The 21,590-nt window shown below is 42.7% G+C and overlaps 1 protein-coding gene across 16 annotated transcripts; it reads left to right on the top strand.

Annotated features, from left to right (window-relative positions):
- The first annotated feature begins 4,638 nt into the window (after positions 1-4,638).
- Positions 4,639-20,455, top strand: LOC109900920 (FGFR1 oncogene partner). 16 transcript variants are annotated; one of them, XM_031837437.1, is made up of 20 exons: positions 4,639-4,693; positions 4,820-4,908; positions 5,024-5,162; positions 5,672-5,698; positions 6,332-6,388; positions 6,537-6,607; positions 6,852-6,913; positions 7,450-7,511; positions 7,611-7,691; positions 8,038-8,046; positions 8,175-8,231; positions 9,004-9,233; positions 14,876-14,941; positions 15,366-15,443; positions 15,751-15,837; positions 17,048-17,148; positions 18,217-18,294; positions 19,477-19,504; positions 19,658-19,748; positions 20,248-20,455. In XM_031837437.1, exons 3-20 carry the CDS (start codon positions 5,085-5,087, stop codon positions 20,326-20,328), a joined length of 1,344 nt encoding a protein of 447 aa, XP_031693297.1. In that variant the 5' UTR covers positions 4,639-4,693; positions 4,820-4,908; positions 5,024-5,084; the 3' UTR covers positions 20,329-20,455. The 16 variants fall into 16 exon arrangements, with proteins under 16 accessions (XP_031693297.1, XP_031693296.1, XP_031693295.1 ...); XM_031837436.1 differs by having other exon boundaries at positions 14,873-14,941; positions 19,661-19,748; XM_031837435.1 differs by having other exon boundaries at positions 14,873-14,941.
- The last annotated feature ends 1,135 nt before the right edge of the window (positions 20,456-21,590 follow it).

Raw genomic sequence — 21,590 nt, 5'->3', positions numbered from 1 at the left:
GTCCTTCGAAATATGACTTTACAGTATCAGTAGTTACGTGCCTTTAGTTTGTTCAAGACCCCACTGTTTTCTAGGTTTTGATCAAAAGATCCCGCAACTCAGTGTCGTCCTCCGTGGCAGACATCTTTCTTTAGCTAATCGGCAACCAAGACAACCAAAACAAACACTGGCAGCCTAGCTATTTCTAATTCAGCAACGCAGATTCCAGGAAAAAAATTCAACAGCAAGCCAGCGCGCACGATTTGCACCATTCACCAGCATCGTGGCACACGCAATCTTGCCCCTCTTTAGTTCAAACACGGAGGGAGTGATGTCAAAATAGGTTGGTGCTGTATCAATTGGTGGATTAGGCTCAAATAATGCAAGTTCTGTATCAAATTCGAAGTAATGTATACAGAGATATCAGACATGTTAAACATATCAGATATTTGATCAAAGTTGCTTTTGATTAGCTGATCTGCCTCATGTGTCATGAGCCATTTTTGACTCATGTCTCTTATCATTTGTGGTTGTGTATATTTGTATTATATCATATTTTGTAAATTGGGTGAATCCCTTTCTTTTTTTGTGGGTGGTTTATGATTTGTTGGCCTAACATTTGTTTGTCCATAGTTTTTTCTCTCACAGTAGTTGGACTTCACAATAACATAGTTCCTCTCTGTTGTCATTCAGGACAGAGGATAGACTACAGATGCTTGCTGGCTCTGTTAAAGTCATTTCAGTGACTCTGCAGCTAAGTTGTTCTTGGATTATTTCTCTCCTTATTCTCTCCTTATATCTCTCCTATTTTCATTCATATGTGAGGCAGTCATTTGAGGAAACAATACAATTTAGTGTTTGTAACACACGTTTTATTCAGAGTAAGAGATGTCAACACCAGCGTGATAAATAATCACAAACTTCACAATTTCAAATGAAATATCACAGCAACTTGTGATCTTAAACATACAAAATTAAAGATCAACAGAAATCATGCCATGTGGTACCAAAATTAAGTTGGAAAGTTTGCAAGAGGAAAGAGGGGAAAGGAGAGAAGGAAATTAATGTTGTATAAAATCCTTTCATGAAAGCATTACTCAAAATAAATCGTAATTGTAGCAGTTTAATCAATAGATGAATTCACAAATATTCATATGAAAATTCTTCTGCACTCTAGCATGTGACATGTTAGTGTTCTCTATGTAAATAATCACAGATAACCTTTTACATGTGTTATTACAATATGTACTGACTGTTGGTGAGTAGGACATTTGTGCTTAAAATTCCCATTTCCTTTGTATCAGTAAGAATAATTGACTGAAGAAATAGTACAAGCTGTCAATCTATCTATAGCATTACTTTATTGGCAAAAAGCTGCAGACACAAAGCTTTAGACACAGGCATGTGGAGTATATGGAATGTGGACCTCAAGTCTAGTAGGAGGTCCAAATAGATGCTTTGAAGTGTGAGATCAGGTCAATGACTAGCTAAGCCCATAAACACCCTCAAGTTGACTACCAAGAAGGATGTCTGAATTGAACTTGACTCACTCAGCTCTAAGTCTCGCGGCTGCATTTAGACAGGTAGCCCAATTATGATATTTCTTTCACTAATTTGTCGTTTGACCAATCAGATCAGTTCCGAAAAGATCTGGTGTGAAAAGATCTATGTGATTGGTCAAAAGACCAATTACTCTGAAAAAATATCAGAATTGGACCGCCTGTCTAAATGAAGTCCTTGGCTTCACTGTAGGCTACTTCCAAGGACAGTGCATTTTAGATACTGTTGCCATATACAGTTGTTTAAATTAAATAATGATATCTATTTATTGATATAATTGGGACATACTCCCCATGATGTGCATGCACAATAAACTGTATTAAGAACACACATATAATCCATTATTAGAGTCATCTTCAGCAAGTGCATGTCACATGGTTATGCCAATTTGTAAAGGAAATGTAATGATTCATTAGTAAATACTATGTAAGGGTAGATTTGTTGCAGTTGGTGATGATTAAAAGTTGTGCATTATAGGGGCTGACATTGACACTCACATTGCATTATAATGCCACAACCTTTTAATCATCAGCCAACTGCAACAAATCTACCCTTACATAGTATTTACTAATGAATCATTACATTTCCTTTACAAATTGGCATAACCATGTGACATGCACTTGCTGAAGATGACTCTAATAATGGATTATATGTGTGTTCTTAATACAGTTTATTGTGCATGCACATCATGGGGAGTATGTCCCAATTATATCAATAAATAGATATCATTATTTTAATTTAAACAACTGTATATGGCAACAGTATCTAAAATGCACTGTCCTTGGAAGTAGCCTACAGTGAAGCCAAGGACTTCATTTAGACAGGCGGTCCAATTCTGATATTTTTTCAGAGTAATTGGTCTTTTGACCAATCACATAGATCTTTTCACACCAGATCTTTTCGGAACTGATCTGATTGGTCAAACGACAAATTAGTGAAAGAAATATCATAATTGGGCTACCTGTCTAAATGCAGCCGCGAGACTTAGAGCTGAGTGAGTCAAGTTCAATTCAGACATCCCTTCTTGGTAGTCAACTTGAGGGTGTTATGGGCTTAGCTAGTCATTGACCTGATCTCACACTTCAAAGCATCTATTTGGACCTCCTACTAGACTTGAGGTCCACATTCCATATGACTCCACATGCCTGTGTCTAAAGCTTTGTGTCTGCAGCTTTTTGCCAATAAAGTAATGCTATAGATAGATTGACAGCTTGTACTATTTTCTTCAGTCAATTATTCTTACTGATACAAAGGAAATGGGAATTTTAAGCACAAATGTCCTACTCACCAACAGTCAGTACATATTGTAATAACACATGTAAAAAGGTTATCTGTGATTATTTACATAGAGAACACTAACATGTCACATGCTAGAGTGCAGAAGAATTTTCATATGAATATTTGTGAATTCATCTATTGATTAAACTGCTACAATTACGATTTATTTTGAGTAATGCTTTCATGAAAGGATTTTATACAACATTAATTTCCTTCTCTCCTTTCCCCTCTTTCCCTCTTGCAAACTTTCCAACTTAATTTTGGTACCACATGGCATGATTTCTGTTGATCTTTAATTTTGTATGTTTAAGATCACAAGTTGCTGTGATATTTCATTTGAAATTGTGAAGTTTGTACGATTTTTATCACGCTGGTGTTGACATCTCTTACTCTGAATAAAACGTGTGTTACAACACTAAATTGTATTGTTTCCTCAAATGACTGCCTCACATATGAATGAAAATAGGAGAGATATAAGGAGAGAATAAGGAGAGAAATAATCCAAGAACACACTTAGCTGCAGAGTCACTGAAATGACTTTAACAGAGCCAGCAAGCATCTGTAGTCTATCCTCCTGTCCTGAATGACAACAGAAGAGGAACTATGTTATTGTGAAGTCCAACTACTGTGAGAGAAAAAAACTATGGACAAACAAATGTTAGGGCCAACAAATCATAAACCACCCAAAAAAAAGAAAGGGATTCACCCAATTTACAAAATATGATATAATACAAATATACACAACCACAAATGATAAGAGACATGAGTCAAAAATGGCTCATGACACATGAGGCAGATCAGCTAATCAAAAGCAACTTGATCAAAATATCTGATATGTTTAACATGTCTGATATCTCTGTATACATTACTTCGAATTTGATACAGAACTTGCATTATTTGAGCCTAATCCACCAATTGATACAGCACCAACCTATTTTGACATCACTCCCTCCGTGTTGAACTAAAGAGGGGCAAGATTGCGTGTGCCACGATGCTGGTGAATGGTGCAAATCGTGCGCGCTGGCTTGCTGTTGAATTTTTTCCTGGAATCTGCGTTGCTGAATTAGCAAATAGCTAGGCTGCCAGTGTTTGTTTTGGTTGTCTTGGTTGCCGATTAGCTAAAAGAAAGATGTCTGCCACGGATGACGACACTGAGGTGCGGGATCTTTTGATCCAAAACCTAGAAAACAGTGGGGTCTTTGAACAAACTAACAGGCACGGTAACTACTGATCTGTAAGTCATATTTCGAGGACTGTTCAAAGACTGAGGATTTTGTTGTGGCAGCTTGTAGCTAGCTAGCTAGCTAACGTTAGCTAGCTACAGTACTGTAACTAGCTGGACCCCGGAAAGTCACCGGACTTATCATGCCATCCTCAGGGTCGTGGGATAGCTAGCGTAGCTAGCTGCTGTACCTTCTAACCTTGGATAACCAACAGCTAACGTTGGCTAGATAGCGAACTAATTTATCAAAAGCAGTGCATTTTTTTAGGTACCTTAGAAGTACTGTTACATAGCTAACGTTAGCTAGTAGTATCAGGCCAGTTTGAGGCCCTCTGCTTGGCTAACACCCTTTTTTGCTCGTACTTCTCTTATACTGTAGGCAGAAATGCGCGCCGCTGTCTTTCTTGGCTATGGATGAACAGGAATAAAGTGGAGGTAAGACGATAGCTGACTTATGTGCATTGTCAATGAATCCTTATAGTGTAAGGTTAGGCTTATTGCTTCTCTTATTAATGACGTTACATTTTTGGGGGGGATGTCAGTGTAGCGTATGATTTACATCTGCATAACCTCTGCTACCACCCATTATCCTTCCCCCAGAATAAACTCCACTTGTCAATGAAAACCTGAAGAAATGTCTTGATACAAAGGATGGTAAGGGTTGTGTTATCCACCGTGATGGTCTGAACAATCGTCTGCTAATCCCATAATAATCAACATGCAGTACAATGACTCATTCTTTCCATGATGAGGCTGATCATATCCTTCCCTTTTTAACAGGACGCCTGGTGGCCAGCCTCATCATAGACTTTCTACAGGTCTTCCACCTGGACTTCACGCTTGCTGTCTTCCAGCCAGAGATAAACTCAGTGAGTGTTTTTACTCCCAGCGGATAGGGCTGGCCCGGCAAATAACTTGGAATTGTCCGTGCTCCATTCACCATTATGGCATGCAATTTATTGCGCCCGTGTCTCCTGTCCTCAGCTAAATGGCCTAGACAGCCGTGAGCAGGGTCTCTTGTGAGCTGGATATCACCGAGACTGATATGAACAGGAACACTCCTCTCCTGCTGGAGCTCGTCAAGAGGGGCAGACACAAGGAGAAGGCCTCCATCTTCTCCGAGGTAAAGAAAGACACACCACTGCACAGGGCTTGCCATTTTACATACATAGGTTTAGTCATTCACTACATTGGTGTATTCCCTTAAGCTCCTAGTGGAGGAAAGAGCTTCTGACATTAGCAGTTGTCCAAACCTGTAGCCTCCCTGATTAGTTTTTGTTGTTGTAAGATTGTATTTAGTGTGTGTGTGTGTGTGTGTGTGTGTGTGTGTGTGTGTGTGTGTGTGTGTGTGTGTGTGTGTGTGTGTGTGTGTGTGTGTGTGTAATATATATATTTAAAATTATTTTAAAAGATGAACAATCCAAAACATACACATACAAACGACAACATACAAACATCCACAACATCACCCCTGCCCAGAAGTCTACCCGATTTGATTATGCTCTTGAATGGCTGTCCTTCCTTTTTAAATGTAATTTTCTTCTGAACGGAGTGTCCCACTTGTGATTTATAATGGACTGCTTTCTTGCTCTACTGATTTCCCTGCTCTGGCCTGCTGTTATCTGATGTAAGGGGGACAAAGCCACAAACATCCCCAAGGTAGTAATTTTTATGATCTTCATTGCCTTCCTTCTCACTCACTAGGGTACATTTACGTCTACATACAATGTTATGAATGAGCACCAACTGTTTCATAATAAGGTATTATACATAGCCTACAAAACATGAGCACACTGAGATGTAATTCTTCATACAACAACATTTTAAGTATTCTGTCAATGGACCTGAGCTGCTAGAGCGAAAATAAACTGTATCACTCATAGTTGTCATTTTGCCGTGACGACCTAATTTATAATATTATCTGGGTCAACAGAAGGCAGCTTGCCATTAGTGTAAATGTACCCAGACGATTGAGAGAGAGAGCGAAAATGGTTTTCCTGTTGTTCAGCGAGATTCTGACATAACAAGTTTGTCCCACTTTCTTAGTCATGTTTCATGCTCTGCTCAGATCAGCAGAATGAGCTCACGTAGCTATCCTATTCACCTGTTCATACAGAGAACTGCGGGCCACGAAGGTGCACATGAAGAACTAGCATGTAACTTATCAAACCATCAAGCTCACAATTTCATGTTTGTTTTTGATCACCTGTATTGATCCCAAGAGGATGCAACTTCAAATGTAGAGAGATTTCTCCGTCTGATATCAATGCTCTTCCGTTTTCTCTTTTTTAGGAACTATCCCCCAGGCAAATAGCAGACGCCCGGAAGAAGTTTGATGTTTATGACAAGGTGATCTTTTTTTTTTTTTGTAGATGTGCTCATTTTGGTCATCCTCATAAGTTCTCCATTGCCATTGATTACCTTGTGGAGGTGTTTAAATGTCCAAGATTCTTCCAAGATCCTGCCTTTTACTCTTTTTAAACTTTCTGTTTCACAGGCCAGAACTGGTGGGATACTCAAAGAGGATTTGAAAGTTGTGTTTGGAGATGTTTTTCCCAACTTCAACAAGTATGTTTGGGCCGTGTCATTCAAGCAAAATGACAAAGAACTCGTTCCCTGGACACAGGAAAGCCCACTCCCGAACTAAAAAGCATGCATTTCCATTGAAAGTGCTTTGTCATTCAGGAATAGACTTAATCTGTGTCTGGGGAAACCTACCCTGACTGCAACGCTGACACGACAATGCTATTTGTGACGTGAATCTACAGCTCATCTAGTTTCCTTAACAAGTAGTCTGTGTGTCCAATAACAGGAACATGCTGGAGAAGTTTGTCACTGATGAACATAGAGTTGGAGACAAGGCCTCCGGTAAATGTAAGTGTTCTGTAGTCTGAAATGAAGTGACATTCTTAATTGAATGTATTTAATTTAACCCTTATTTAACTAGTCAAGTCAGTTAAGAACAGATTTAATATTTACAATGACGGCCTAACAAAAGGAACTCCCGCGGGGACCGGGGCTTGGATTAAAAATATAGGACAAAACACACATCATGACAAGAGAGACACTACATAAAGAGAGACCTAGCACGGCAGCAACACGTGACGACAACATGGCAGCAGCACAAAACAGGGTACAAACATTAATGGGCACAGACAACAGCACAAAGTGCAAGAAGGTAGAGACAACAACACATCATGTGAATCAGCCACAACCGTCCATAAGAGTGTCCACGAATGAAGAGATGGAGATTTAAACTGTCCCGTTTGATATTGTTTTGCAGCTCGTTCCAGTCGCTAGCTGCAGCGACCTGAAAAGTGCGGCTGCTATAGTTACAAGCATGGCAACACAAAATCCGTGGAAAATGTCGTCATCTGCTCTAATGCTTTGCCTCACCTCTGTCTCTGTAGCTATAGACTTCCAGGAGTTTCTGGGCTTGTACAAGCGCTTCTTCAGTCAGTGTCGAAGTGTGGTAAGACACCTTTACTGTCTTGAAGTTCCTTTTTAGATTGTGTCATAGAACCGTTTCTTGGGATGAAACACAATGTTAAATGTGTCCTTCCCCTTCCAGGTCACCCATGACACCTGTGATGTAATTCACAATCCCAGTCAATTTATTGAGGAGAAGAAAAGCACTTCACCGCCTAGTAAGGTACATTGGCACTATTCAAACTATGGTGCATTGTATGTTGTAGTGCCCTATATAAAATGGCTGTTGTGTGGTTTCTCGTAGGATCACTTTTTTCTTACTTTGTTCAACGTTAATATTTTATTCCTTTTAATGCCTGTTTGTGTGAACTGTTATGTCATAACAGCTTTCTTGTGAATCAATTCATTTCTATGGAACTTGACTTAAAATAACAGAAGAAATCACAGCTAAGAGGCCTAGTGTGGTATTTGCAGGATGTGAGCATAGGGTATACATGACATGGATATTTTTTAAGAGAATGTTGATTGTTAAAACAAAGCCTCTGTTTTTCCGCTTTCTTTTCGGAAAGGACGAAGAGGTCAGTAGACTAAACTGTGTATGCGATTCTCCCTAAATGTAGCCACCTTTTAGGGCCTACCCGGCATCCATCATGTTAGTGAGGCGGTGAGTGTGTGAGAAGGCTGATAGCTGTGTTCTCATGCACAGATCCCCAGGTTTAAAGGACATAGGCACAGTGCACAGGCGGAGAAGGCTGACACCAAGGTAAACCGCAAGGCTGGAAAAGGGGTTGTGCTCATTAGGCAACGTAAGAAAAATCTACTGAAACGGAGAGGGACTTGCTGGACTGATATGGAACACTCGTTTTCATTTGGTTTGCTGTCATGAACACAACCCAGGTGTACAAGTACCCATGTGCACACACCGGTTGAATGCACGTTGTTTGCACGTCATTTCAATGAAAGGACGTGGAACCAACGTGGGAGTATACTTTAAATTGACGTCTGCCCAGTGGGTCGGCTCATACCAACTCCTCCAGGGGAAGTTCTGATTTCAAAGGCATGTCTGTACCATAGTCTTCTGTTTACCCATGGTTTACTTGGTATGGTGTCACCATTAGCGCAGGGAAGATAGGTTGGCAGTATCTCAGCGCAGCCTCTCAAATGTGCTCTTATCACCAGACTGATTCTCATGAATGATGAGTGTTTTCCAGTTTTGATTGAAACTCTGACTGTGCTGTGTGCATGTGTTTTACTAATTGCTCAACTTCACAGTCTTAATGGTTCATAGAGTAGGTACGGCTAACGTAGCTAAGCCATTAGCCAAACCTCTAACAAGACCTTTACTTGTGCCGGATAGTTCTCAAAATATCTTTCCTATAGCTAATATTTCAGTGCCACTACTAACTCTCCCTGTCGCTTCAATCCTCTAACCATTTGCAACTAAATGCTAGCTGCACCCGCTCAAATAGACAGAAGCGGCTTTCAACGTGCGTTTTTGTTATTTGTGTTGTCTTGTTCCTACATGTACCCCACAGGGTGTGGAGGTCAGTCACAGCCACAGTGACACCAGCCTGCGCTTTGGCTCTCTAACGGGCAAAGGGCCGGGTCACGTGACGCCAAGGCACAGCGAGGTGTCCGGGGACAACGACAACGGCCACACGGCGAGCCTGAAGAAGGGGCTGGACCTGGAGGTGGAAGAGGACCTAGACGAGGACGATTCGTTCTTTGACGACCCTCTGCCTAAACCACAGAAAACCTACGGCTGGTGAGGACGGGGATTGATTGTCATACGCGCGATTGAACATGTGTGCTGCTCCATGATCCATCACATAAGTCATGCGTAATAGCGATAAATGTAAAACATGGATGCTGTTAATATTAGCATAGAAATTCTGTTGCACCATAAGCCATGATCAATATCTTAAGAATCTTAAAATACAGGGGCGTTAATCAACTCTGATGGGCTGGGAGATGTGTGGAGAAAGTCTACAGTACATATTGATGATTGTTAGGTTCTGAACAAGCAGAGTTTGTGGTAGGGCGACACTAGAGTGTGCTAATGGGCCACAGGAGATTGCAGAAGACTAATGTGTAACACAGGAAGGGGTTTTAGTCTATCTCTCGCCGTAAATACCACTGTTCCCGACAACACTTGTTACCGAGGTCACTCCGTTGTCCACCTAATTTCACATAATCGCTCACGGTTCCCCGCCCCAATAGGGCATAAATCAACTGCTCTCATTATTGCTAATGCACATGGATCACTTTCAAACATCGCTTTTCCAACTATGGAGATGGCCTGCCTCCCAGAACTTACAGGCAACTTTCTATCACCATACACGTTACCACTAACTGACAATGTTGCATCTCTGATATCCCCAGATACCTCCTATTCTCCACCAGGCACACTTCCTGCCTTAGTCCTTCTACATGGACTACCTCTCTGTAACCCACCATGCTAGCATATAGATGTGCCAACTTCTCCATATAGTAAACCCAGCTGAGGGATTTGCACCCCCACTCGGAACCTACCCTACCTACCCGCCACCTAGGGATCTCGCATGGGTCACATCCCCACTAGGGAGCTATCCTACTACGGGACCTACCCTTACCCCTATTGCACATAGATCTATGGCCTCACTGCCACCGCAGCTGGGGCTTTAACCCCACTGGGACCCCCCCCCCCCCCTCATGAAATGGGTTTCCATGGCCGAGCAGCCGCACACAAGCCTAAGATCACCATGCGCAATGCCAAGCATCGGCTGGAGTGGTGTAAAGCTCGCTGCCATTGGACTCTGGAGCAGTGGAAACTCATTATCTGGAGTGATCACACTTCAACATCTGGTAGTCCAACTGATTCATCTGGGTTTTGCGGATGCCAGGAGAACGCTACCTGCCCCGATGCATAGTGCTAACTGTAAAGTTTGGTGGATGAGCAATCATTTTACGGACACGTTATTTACTTTTGTTATCTTGAAGGGAAATCTTAACGCTACAGCAGAGTTGTAGTACTCGAGTCCGGTCTCGAGACCACATATTAAATGTCTTGGTCTTGTCTCTGTATGGGATACATTTGTACTGGGTCTTGACTCGGTCTCGGACAGTTGAGGACTCGTAATTTCTTCCCGAGACCAGCGGAGTAAAAAACTCCTAATTATCAGCTTCCATTCAGTCAGCTCATAAAACTGCTTCGCCAGGACACATATATCCACTCTTTCTTGAAACATTCATACAGTATCTTAACAGCCTTTATATATATTATAGACATGTTAGTACAGTGGTGAACCTATAGGTCTTCAGTGTAACAGGTTAGTACAGTGGTGAACCTATAGGTCTTCATTGTGTGACAGGTTAGTACAGTGGTGAACCTATAGGTCTTCAGTGTGTGACAGTGGTGAACCTATAGGTCTTCAGTGTGTAACAGGTTAGTACAGTGGTGAACCTATAGGTCTTCAGTGTAACAGGTTAGTACAGTGGTGAACCTATAGGTCTTCAGTGTGTGACAGTGGTGAACCTATAGGTCTTCAGTGTGTAACAGGTTAGTACAGTGGTGAACCTATAGGTCTTCAGTGTAACAGGTTAGTACAGTGGTGAACCTATAGGTCTTCAGTGTGTGACAGGTTAGTACAGTGGTGAACCTATAGGTCTTCAGTGTGTGACAGTGGTGAACCTATAGGTCTTCAGTGTGTAACAGGTTAGTACAGTGGTGAACCTATAGGTCTTCAGTGTAACAGGTTAGTACAGTGGTGAACCTATAGGTCTTCAGTGTAACAGGTTAGTACAGTGGTGAACCTATAGGTCTTCAGTGTAACAGGTTAGTACAGTGGTGAACCTATAGGTCTTCAGTGTAACAGGTTAGTACAGTGGTGAACCTATAGGTCTTCAGTGTGTGACAGGTTAGTACAGTGGTGAACCTATAGGTCTTCAGTGTGTGACAGGTTAGTACAGTGGTGAACCTATAGGTCTTCAGTGTGTGACAGGTTAGTACAGTGGTGAACCTATAGGTCTTCAGTGTGTTACAGGTTAGTACAGTGGTGAACCTATAGGTCTTCAGTGTGTGACAGGTTAGTACAGTGGTGAACCTATAGGTCTTCAGTGTGTGACAGGTTAGTACAGTGGTGAACCTATAGGTCTTCAGTGTGTGACAGGTTAGTACAGTGGTGAACCTATAGGTCTTCAGTGTGTGACAGGTTAGTACAGTGGTGAACCTATAGGTCTTCAGTGTGTGACAGGTTAGTACAGTGGTGAACCTATAGGTCTTCAGTGTGTGACAGTGGTGAACCTATAGGTCTTCAGTGTGTGACAGGTTAGTACAGTGGTGAACCTATAGGTCTTCAGTGTGTGACAGTGGTGAACCTATAGGTCTTCAGTGTGTGACAGGTTGGTACAGTGGTGAACCTATAGGTCTTCAGTGTGTGACAGGTTGGTACAGTGGTGAACCTATAGGTCTTCAGTGTGTGACAGGTTAGTACAGTGGTGAACCTATAGGTCTTCAGTGTGTGACAGTGGTGAACCTATAGGTCTTCAGTGTGTGACAGGTTAGTACAGTGGTGAACCTATAGGTCTTCAGTGTGTTACAGGTTAGTACAGTGGTGAACCTATAGGTCTTCAGTGTGTTACAGGTTAGTACAGTGGTGAACCTATAGGTCTTCAGTGTGTAACAGGTTAGTACAGTGGTGAACCTATAGGTCTTCAGTGTGTGACAGGTTAGTACAGTGGTGAAACTATAGGTCTTCAGTGTGTGACAGTGGTGAACCTATAGGTCTTCAGTGTGTGACAGGTTAGTACAGTGGTGAACCTATAGGTCTTCAGTGTGTGACAGTGGTGAACCTATAGGTCTTCAGTGTGTTACAGGTTAGTACAGTGGTGAACCTATAGGTCTTCAGTGTGTGACAGGTTAGTACAGTGGTGAACCTATAGGTCTTCAGTGTGTGACAGGTTAGTACAGTGGTGAACCTATAGGTCTTCAGTGTGTGACAGGTTAGTACAGTGGTGAACCTATAGATCTTCAGTGTGTGACAGGTTAGTACAGTGGTGAACCTATAGGTCTTCAGTGTGTGACAGGTTAGTACAGTGGTGAACCTATAGATCTTCAGTGTGTGACAGGTTAGTACAGTGGTGAACCTATAGGTCTTCAGTGTGTGACAGGTTAGTACAGTGGTGAACCTATAGATCTTCAGTGTGTGACAGGTTAGTACAGTGGTGAACCTATAGGTCTTCAGTGTGTGACAGGTTGGTGATGCTGAAAGGACAGCAACCATAATACCAGGTCACTCATGTAGGAGAGAGCACTTTTTGTAAAACACAATGGTCCTGTGGTGTAGTGGAGGGTATACACAAGTATTAGCCATATACCCAACTTTGTTTTCGTGGGCGTTGCGGTTATTAACTTCTTCATCCCTACTGATGCATATCAAAGTAGTGTAGTGGAGGTATGAGACTTATCAATTATGTAGTACAATAGAGAAATCATGCACAAAGTAGCCTACACAATGTCAAAGCTCATTAAATGTATTTACACACACAGCCTAGTATCAGCGGGATATCATTTGCAGGCAGCAACAGTGTTCAGCTCTCAACTGGTTTTGTCATTGAGCAACTCACAGAAGAATGACATCGGTAGCCGGTAGGGTAGGAAAGATGTTTCAACTTATATCTACCAGTAAATGCTAACTAAGGCAACAATGGGAACCAGGTATTAAAAAAGTTGAATCTGAAGTGTTGGTTATTAGGCTACATGTGATGTGCAAATGTCATCGTGCTCTGTTTGCATCAGGTGCGTAGACTTGGATGGGCCTGGCTGCACAGGGGCACAATTTGGGTATTTTTTTCATTTAAAAAATATATATATATATATTTTGAGAGTGAATCTGAAAAATCTATAGGAAAACTCATTTAAAAAACTATAGGAAATCATCTAATGTTTTTACACAGGGTGCCTTTCCTTCGCTGGAAGGGCCGTTTGGGAACTTTTTGGCAAATTTATGCTACAAAACCAACTTTATAAGAGGTTTTAAAAATAGTTCCTATTTGACTCACTGTTCCATGACGTAGATTATAGAGGTCGACCGAATATGATTTTTCAACGCCTATACCGATAGGAGGACCAAAATAAGCCGATGCCGATTAATCGGCTTTTAATTATTATTATTTTTTTATAATATTTTTTTTGTAGCTAGACCGTGGGAAAACTACTGCTCGCTACCTGTTGGCCTTTAATAAGGCAGATGTTTCCATTCATGTTTTTGTAATCAAGGTCTCAGCCATTAAGTCCAAATGTGATTGGTTGATTTGACTATCACCCCAAAATTTTGCCCTTATACAGTTGAATGGCAGATGCTTTTATATATATATACGGCTGACCTAGCTAGCTAGATTCATTCCCCAGAGACCAGCAAAGTCTTCAGCGTTAATCCTTTTTCCTTTCCAACAAAAACTGAAGACATTAAATCAGAACATCATTGAAAATAATGATAATTATAAATCCTTAGCCCTTCTCTGAAGGCGTGGAAGGCCCATTTGTTCCCCACTGTGTTTGGGTTAGTAATCATTTGTAGAGTGGCTCTGTTTTCCCTCAACATGCATTTATTCACTATTCAGAATGTCTAAAGAACCCATATGTTGTTCTGAAATATGAACACAGAAATACTGGATGTTTTGAACTCTTATTATGGTGGTGATTTGACAAAATTACAATAATGGTCTTGAATTGGACTTTCTTCTGGTCTCGGACCCCTTGTCCCCCTCCTGGTCTCGGTTTTGACTCGGTCTCGCTCCCCCCCTCTGGTCTTGACACTGACTATATTTACTCTGGTCTTGGTCTTGAATCGGTCTCGTCTTAGGTGTTCTCGAACACAACGCTACAGCATACAATGACATTCTAGACTATTCTGTGCTTCCAGCTTTGTGGCAACAGTTTGGGGAAGGCCCTTTCCTGTTTCAGCATGACAATGGCCCTGTGCACAAAGCGAGGCCCATACAGAAATGGCTTGTCGGGATCTGTGTGGAAGAACTTGACTGGCAAGCCGAGAGCTGTGACCTCAACTACATCGAACAGGCCTAATCGTCCCCACAGCAATGTTCCAACATATTGTTGAAAGCCTTTCCAGAAGAGTGTAAGCTGTTCTAGCAGCAAAGGGAACCAACCCCATACTAATGGCCATGATTTTGGAATGAGATGTTCAAGCAGGTGTCCACATACTTTTGGTAATGTAGTGTACATTGTTCCCCCTTTTCTCTCACAGTAACATTTCATGCACAACGTTCCTCTAATACAGTAGCAGCAGTAAATATATTTCAAGCTAGAACCCAACATTAGGAAGTATTGTGTGAAGAGAAGTGTGGCTCTGTCGCCGCTCTGCTCACTGTATGTTCTCTCGCTCTCTGTCATGCTGCGTATGGAAGTAGTAGCCTTACCCTGGCTAAGAGTAATTCAGGGGCCAGTCTCTCTGAAAAGAGAAACGGTCAGAAAGAGTAAGTATGTCCTCACTGTAAACCCAATGAGTTAGGCTACAGTGACTCATAATAGTTTGAAATACAGGGCCGTGTTCATTAGAGGACACCATAACGAAACATTTTGCAATGGAAAACCTAAACACGGGTTTCTTATTGGACAATTCCAGGTAGTTTGTTGGTGCCTAATGAACGCGAACCCTGTTCTATCTATAGCAGGTAATCGCAAATAGATATCCTTGTTAGCTTAGTATTAGAAACATGGACCAGTGTGTGTGTGGGGGGCGGTGGGGAGTTTGGTTCCACATAGGAGCACTGTGCTGTCTGTCTCTGCTCTGCTGTCACTTGTCTCCCCCCCCCCCCCCCCCCCCCAGCTTTTATTTCCTATCCTGTTCCTTTCTTCTTTTGTGTTTATCTGTGTGTCCTTTCCTCCCTCCCCAAGCAGCTTCGTCCGCTCTCTGAGGGAGGAGGGCCTCTCAGGGCGCTCCTTTAACCCAATGAGGAGGGGCACTAGCCTCAATGAGTGAGTGTGCATGGTGCTGGTGTATCACTCCTCCATTAGCGGAGGGATAAAGCCGTGACAAGTCTGACCATTTGCTTGCTGCCTCGAAACCAACAATTAACGTTTGTAACATTGGCATTGACCTCTAAATAATAACGGATACTAATATGGTGTTCATGGTCTTGTACTTTTCCACTTTTGTTTTTGCATGTGTGTGCGTGTTTTTTGTCATGTGTGTATTTCTGTGTGTGTGTTGTGTGAGTGTACTTCCTTCACTATGCTCCTGTGTGTTTCCTGTCTCTCCTCTCCACTCTCTCTCTGGGCTCAGCCTGTCTGCTCTGGGTAGTGACACAGAGGGAGATGGGGATGAGCTCTTTTCTGACTATGATAATAAACGGAGCTGCTTGGAGCACAGGTGAGCTGCAGGCTTCTCTTTCACAGCAGGCATCTTCTTTCTCTCTCTCGTACCCCATCCCCTCTGTTCCCCCTCTCTTTCTCGCTCTCGTACCCCATCCCCTCTGTTCCCCCTCTCTTTCTCGCTCTCGTACCCCATCCCCTCTGTTCCCCCTCTCTTTCTCTCTCTCTCTCTCTCGTACCCCATCCCCTCTGTTCCCCCTCTCTTTCTCTCTCTCTCTCTCGTACCCCATCCCTCTGTTCCCCCTCTCTTTCTCTCTCTCTCTCTCGTACCCCATACCCTCTGTTCCCCCTCTCTTTCTCTCTCTCGTACCCCATACCCTCTGTTCCCCCTCTCTTTCTCTCTCTCGTACCCCATCCCCTCTGTTCCCCCTCTCTTTTTCTCTCTCTCTCGTACCCCATCCCCTCTGTTCCCCCTCTCTCTCTCTCTCTCTCTCTCTCTCTCGTACCCCATCCCCTCTGTTCCCCCTCTCTTTTTCTCTCTCTCTCTCTCTCTCTCTCTCTCGTACCCCATGCCCTCTGTTCCCCCTCTCTTTCTCTCTCTCGTACCCCATGCCCTCTGTTCCCCCTCTCTTTCTCTCTCTCTCTCATACCCTCTGTTCCCCCTCTCTTTTTCTCTCTCTCTCTCTCTCTCTCTCTCTCTCTCGTACCCCATCCCCTCTGTTCCCCCTCTCTCTCTCTCTCGTACCCCATCCCCTCTGTTCCCCCTCTCTCTTTCTCTCTCTCTCATACCCCATCCCCTCTGTTCCCCCTCTCTTTTTCTCTCTCTCTCTCTCTCTCTCTCTCTCTCTCTCTTTCTCTCTCTCATACCCCATCCCCTCTGTTCCCCCTCTCTTTTTCTCTCTCTCTCTCTCTCTCGTACCCCATCCCCTCTGTTCCCCCTCTCTCTCTCTCATACCCCATCCCCTCTGTTCCCCCTCTCTTTTTCTCTCTCTCTCTCTCTCTCTCTCTCTCTCTCTCTCTCGTACCCCATCCCCTCTGTTCCTCCTCTCTCTCTCTCTCGTACCCCATCCCCTCTGTTCCCCCTCTCTCTCTCTCTCGTACCCCATCCCCTCTGTTCCCCCTCTCTTTCTCTCTGTGCTGTGCAGTGCCACCCTACTTCTTAGTATCTCTTATATGACATGCCTGTCTCCTGCCTCAGTCAGTGAATGTGAGTTGAATGTGTTTTTGGCCTCCAGCCTTAGGCCTTGCTTCTTTTGTTTTTCCACCAGGAGAGCAGCAGATTCAGATCCGCCCCCCCAGAGGAGTGCTGCAGGTGGGGGGTTCCACTCAGGAGAAGCCCGTCACAGAGACCTCTCAGGCAGCAAGAACGGTGAGAGCAGTGGTGTGTGTGTGTGTACCCCCCCCCCCCCCATTAACTTCATTGGTCCATGGCCTCCCACAGGCACAAAGCTGAAATGTGCTACTGTCATTCATCTGCTTGCTCTGCCCTCATAGATAACCTCGCATTGAAGTGTTTCACCATTTTCTTTTCAGGACAACCAGGGCTACGAGTGAAACACAAAACAATTTGACATTAACAGTTGCATTCATGACAAATGTCAATAAACAAATAAGATCTGGCAAGCAAACACCTGATTAAATAATAATAAGCATTTCTGTAAGTACAGAAATTGTTTGCTCAATGGGAAATGAATATCCAACTAGTCAGTGACCACTGTTTGGAGTTTATTACAGTATTATAGACAATATGTCCAGGGTTTTCCTATGATCTTCTATGTAGAAGAACCCTTTACCTTCTAACGACTATTGTGTGGATTTTCAAAGTGGGGTCATAAATCTGTAGCTGAAACCGTTCAGGCTTTACAGACCTTTTTGTGAGAATAACTGTTTTTACAAACAAGGTAGATGAATCTAATGCAAAAAAAATCCAGAACGCTTGAAAGGGGTTAGAAGCACTAAATCGCGCCGGTCTGACCGTGGGATTTAAGAGGTTTTAATTCCATGAATAAATCAACCTGAAATCCAGTCATAGACTTCTACTGCTCCTCGAGCCAAATCATTTTAATTTTAACATAGGCCTTAATTCTCTGCAAAAACACACTCGCTCATCACACAATGCAGTCTAAGCATGTTAGAACCACAGATGAAAAGGAGTGTGTTAAAAGTGTCTTTGCTAAAACAACTACTGGGGTAGGCTATACCAGCTGATCATCGCTATTGTAGGCTCGATAAATTAGCTAGTGAGCTAGGCTATGCTGTCAAAACCAGCTAACTAGTCTTTACTTATTTAAATTTGTTCTGCCTCTGGCAAATTCGAACTGCAGTTGTTGCACCAATCAAATGGGCACTTTTTTCATAGGGCTCTATCAGTGCACGTGCCTGACTATTACACTGGGTTCTTTGCTTCTTGAGTAAATCCCTCGAATGCTTTTTCTAGGTACTTCTTCTAACCCCAGAGACAAAGGATTCAAAGACTTGAAAATGATAAATGATAAAACCGGATCTTCCGTGCAGGGTATGATCTTAACCCAATTCCAGGTTTTAATTCTTTATATTATGTTGTTTTTGGTGGGTTACATATTTGAATTGTATTTATTTCATATACACCACGTGATCAAAAGTATGTGGACACCTGCTCGTCGAACATCTCATTCCAAAGTCATGGGCATTAATATGTAGTTGGTCACCCCTTTGTTGCTGTAACAGCCTCCACTCTAGGAAGGCTTTCCACTAGATGTTGGAACATTAGTGAGGTCGGGCACTGATGTTGGGCTATTAGGCCTGGCTCACTGTTGTCGTTCCAATTCATCCCAATGGTGTTCAATGGGGTTGAGGTCAAGAGCAGGCCAGTCAAGTTCTTACACATCCATCTCGACAAACCATTTTCTGTGTAGACCTTGCTTTGTGCATGGCGGCATTGTCATGCTGAAACAGGAAACCTTCCACAAAGTTTGTTGCCACAAAGTTGAAAGCACAGAATCGTGTAGAATGTCATTGTACGCTGTAGGGTTAAGATTTCCTTTCACTGGAACTAAGGGGCCTAGCCCGACCATGGTTAACTGCCTCAGACCATTATTCCTCCAACAAATTTTACAGTTGGCAATATTCATCGGGGCAGGTAGCGTTCTCCTGGCATCCGCCAAACCTGATGGTAAAGCGCGATTCATCACTCCAGAGACACTTGGCATTGCGCATGGTGATCTTAGGCTTGTGCGCAGCTGCTCGGCCATGGAAATCCATTTTACTTAAGTTCCCGACGAACAGTTATTGCGCTGACATTGCTTCCAGAGGCAGTTTGGAACTTGGCGGTGAGTGTTGCAACCGAGTAGATGCGATTTTTACGCACTTCAGCACTTGGCGGTCCCGTTCTGTGAGCTTGTGTGGCCTACCGCTTCGCGGGAGAGCTGTTGTTTTTCCTAGACGTTTCCACTTCACAATAACAGCACTTACAGTTGACCATGGCAGAAATTTGATGAACTGACTTGCTGGAATCCTATGACGGTGCCATGTCAAAAGTAACTGAGCTCTCTACTGTCAATGTTTGTCTATGGAGATTGCATGGCTCTGTGCTCAATTCTATACACCCGTCAGCAATAGGTGTGGCTGAAATGGCCAAATCCACTCATTTGAAGGGGTGTCCACATACTTTTGTATAAATAGAGCATCATCCTGATATACCCCTCTTTTGTTTTGCCAGATGATGACTACGGCGATGACTTTAACAGGTAATGTAGGGCGTTGTACTGTGTCGTCCCTAGATCTCACTAGCTATTTTTAGATGCTGCTCAGTGCTCGTTCAGTTTCATGCCCTATCTGTGCCACGAGAGATATCAATCTAAAGGGTTTCCCTTCTCTGCGCATTTCTTGTTTACCACCAGCAGCCATCGATCAGATATCTCCAAGAGTGAGGTGAGCATCGGAGAAGAGATCGAGGAGGTTTCCATCGAGGGACCCGACAACAGCGATAAGGTGTGTGTGTGTGTGTGTGTGGGGATACCTAGTCAGTTGCCCAGCTGAATGCATTAAACCAAAATGTGTCTTCCGCATTTAAGTCAATGTCTCTGAATCAGAGAGGCGCAGGGAGCTGCCTTAATTGACGTCCATGTCATCGGTGCCTGTGTGTCATAGGAAGGGCAACAGGCAGTCAACCCTACATACTGTATGTGTAAAGCTAGTCAGCAGTGGGCCCTTGTAGTTACCACAGTTTTAGGTTGAGTTTTACATAAAGGCATATTCCAGTATAGGGTGGGGATAGGAATCAAAATGTAATTGACAGTTTATATTCTCTTTGAGCACATTCTATTAGCTAAATTTGACATGTACCCTATAATCATGCCGTACATAAATAGGTCTAATAAATATGAATTTTATGTTAGTAGGTGTCTTTGGTGGTATTTCTATATTACCTTACCTCACACACTCACCCTTTCTTTTCTCTCCCCCTCTTCCCCCTCAATACTGCCCCCAGTTTGATGAGATCACTCAGGACCTGAGCGTATCTCAGCTCAGCCAGAGTCAAGGAGCTGACTACATGGAGGAGGTGGCATGACAATCCCATCAGCCTTACACCACAAAGGCCATTTCTACTACGTTAGCTATTATTTATGTTATGTGTGCACATAATTTGTGTACATTTTGTGTTCATGGATCGAATAAAATTACCACTGTCACCAAGATTGTTCCCTCGCAGGGTTTTTATTGTGCTCTATTTATTTTTTAGTATACAGGTGACTGTAAAGGATCTGATGGGTGACATGTTGAGACATCAATGACATTTTACGTCAATCTGAAACCGCAATTCGGGGAGCTTACTGTAATCTGTGCTGTGCCATTGACAGTACCTGCAGGTGGTTGGCTGTTTAGATGTCATCCTACTTGCAGACCACTGCAAAATGGTTCCATACTTAGTTACTAGTGAAATCTAGTGAAATGTCAAACTTTTGATACCTGTCTGTATAACTTTCAATTTTATGCAGAGGATGTAGAAAACCGTGTTATTAATCATAGTAGATCATGACAACGATGGTATGCAAGTACATTAAATAGCTTTATGCACAACTCTTCAGTGATGTTGTTAGCCTAAATTATTATTTATTTTTTGGACCTTTTATTAAAACAGTATCCCCCACATAAAGCATGTCTGTGTACAACCATACTACTGCAATATACCTCAGGATTGAGCATGTTATGAGATTTATTTTTTCTTCCGATCATACCACGCTCAAAGTCGCTTAGGTCACGAGTTCTGCCCATTCTAACATTCAATCAAACACTAACTGAATGCCTTGATGCCTGTCTACCTGTTTTATTATAGTAAGCCATGACCACGTCACTCACTGCCCTGTAGGAACAAAGCATTTTTGTGAACAGGATGGTGTACCTGATCAACTTAAAGCATATTTCTTGAGTTCCCCTGCTTTTATCTTGTGGTTATGTAGGTGTCAGGCTGCCAACTGAGGTTTTGAGAACTTGCAGAGACACTGTTTGGTCACACACATGTAGGTCGATCAAACGGACAAAAACTTGACTTTGTCCTTGTTGATCAGACGAAACAGACGTACTGTAATCGCTGCGGTTCAGAGCTTCACTTCTTCAAACTTGGCTTGGAAAAGTTCCAAGAGTATTTTGTAAAACTTTATTACTCCGTTATTCTGGTAAGTCCTCTCGCACAACAAATTGAATTATATGTGACCTAGGCAATCTTAGCATGTTTCTAAAAATATATATATATAATTTACTTTTACTGTTATATTGTAAGGGGAAAAACTGCTGGGTTAAATATGTTCAATATGCACTTAAATGCTTATTTGG

Source organism: Oncorhynchus kisutch, linkage group LG12, assembly GCF_002021735.2.
Source record: "Oncorhynchus kisutch isolate 150728-3 linkage group LG12, Okis_V2, whole genome shotgun sequence".
In the NCBI taxonomy this organism is placed as follows: Eukaryota; Metazoa; Chordata; class Actinopteri; order Salmoniformes; family Salmonidae; genus Oncorhynchus; species Oncorhynchus kisutch.
The sequence above is the reverse complement of the archived record's forward strand: the minus strand, read 5'-3'. Positions and strand labels throughout refer to the sequence as shown.

What these genes read in the sequence shown, in the direction of transcription:
- LOC109900920 (XM_031837435.1), top strand. Translation starts at nt 5,085, where the DNA reads ATGAACAGGAACACTCCTCTCCTGCTGGAGCTCGTCAAGAGGGGCAGA. An exon ending in GTTTTTCCCAACTTCAACAA is followed by an intron (nt 6,608 to 6,851) that starts GTATGTTTGGGC and finishes GTCCAATAACAG; the next exon opens with GAACATGCTGGAGAAGTTTG. An exon ending in CGGAGCTGCTTGGAGCACAG is followed by an intron (nt 15,838 to 17,047) that starts GTGAGCTGCAGG and finishes TTTTTCCACCAG; the next exon opens with GAGAGCAGCAGATTCAGATC.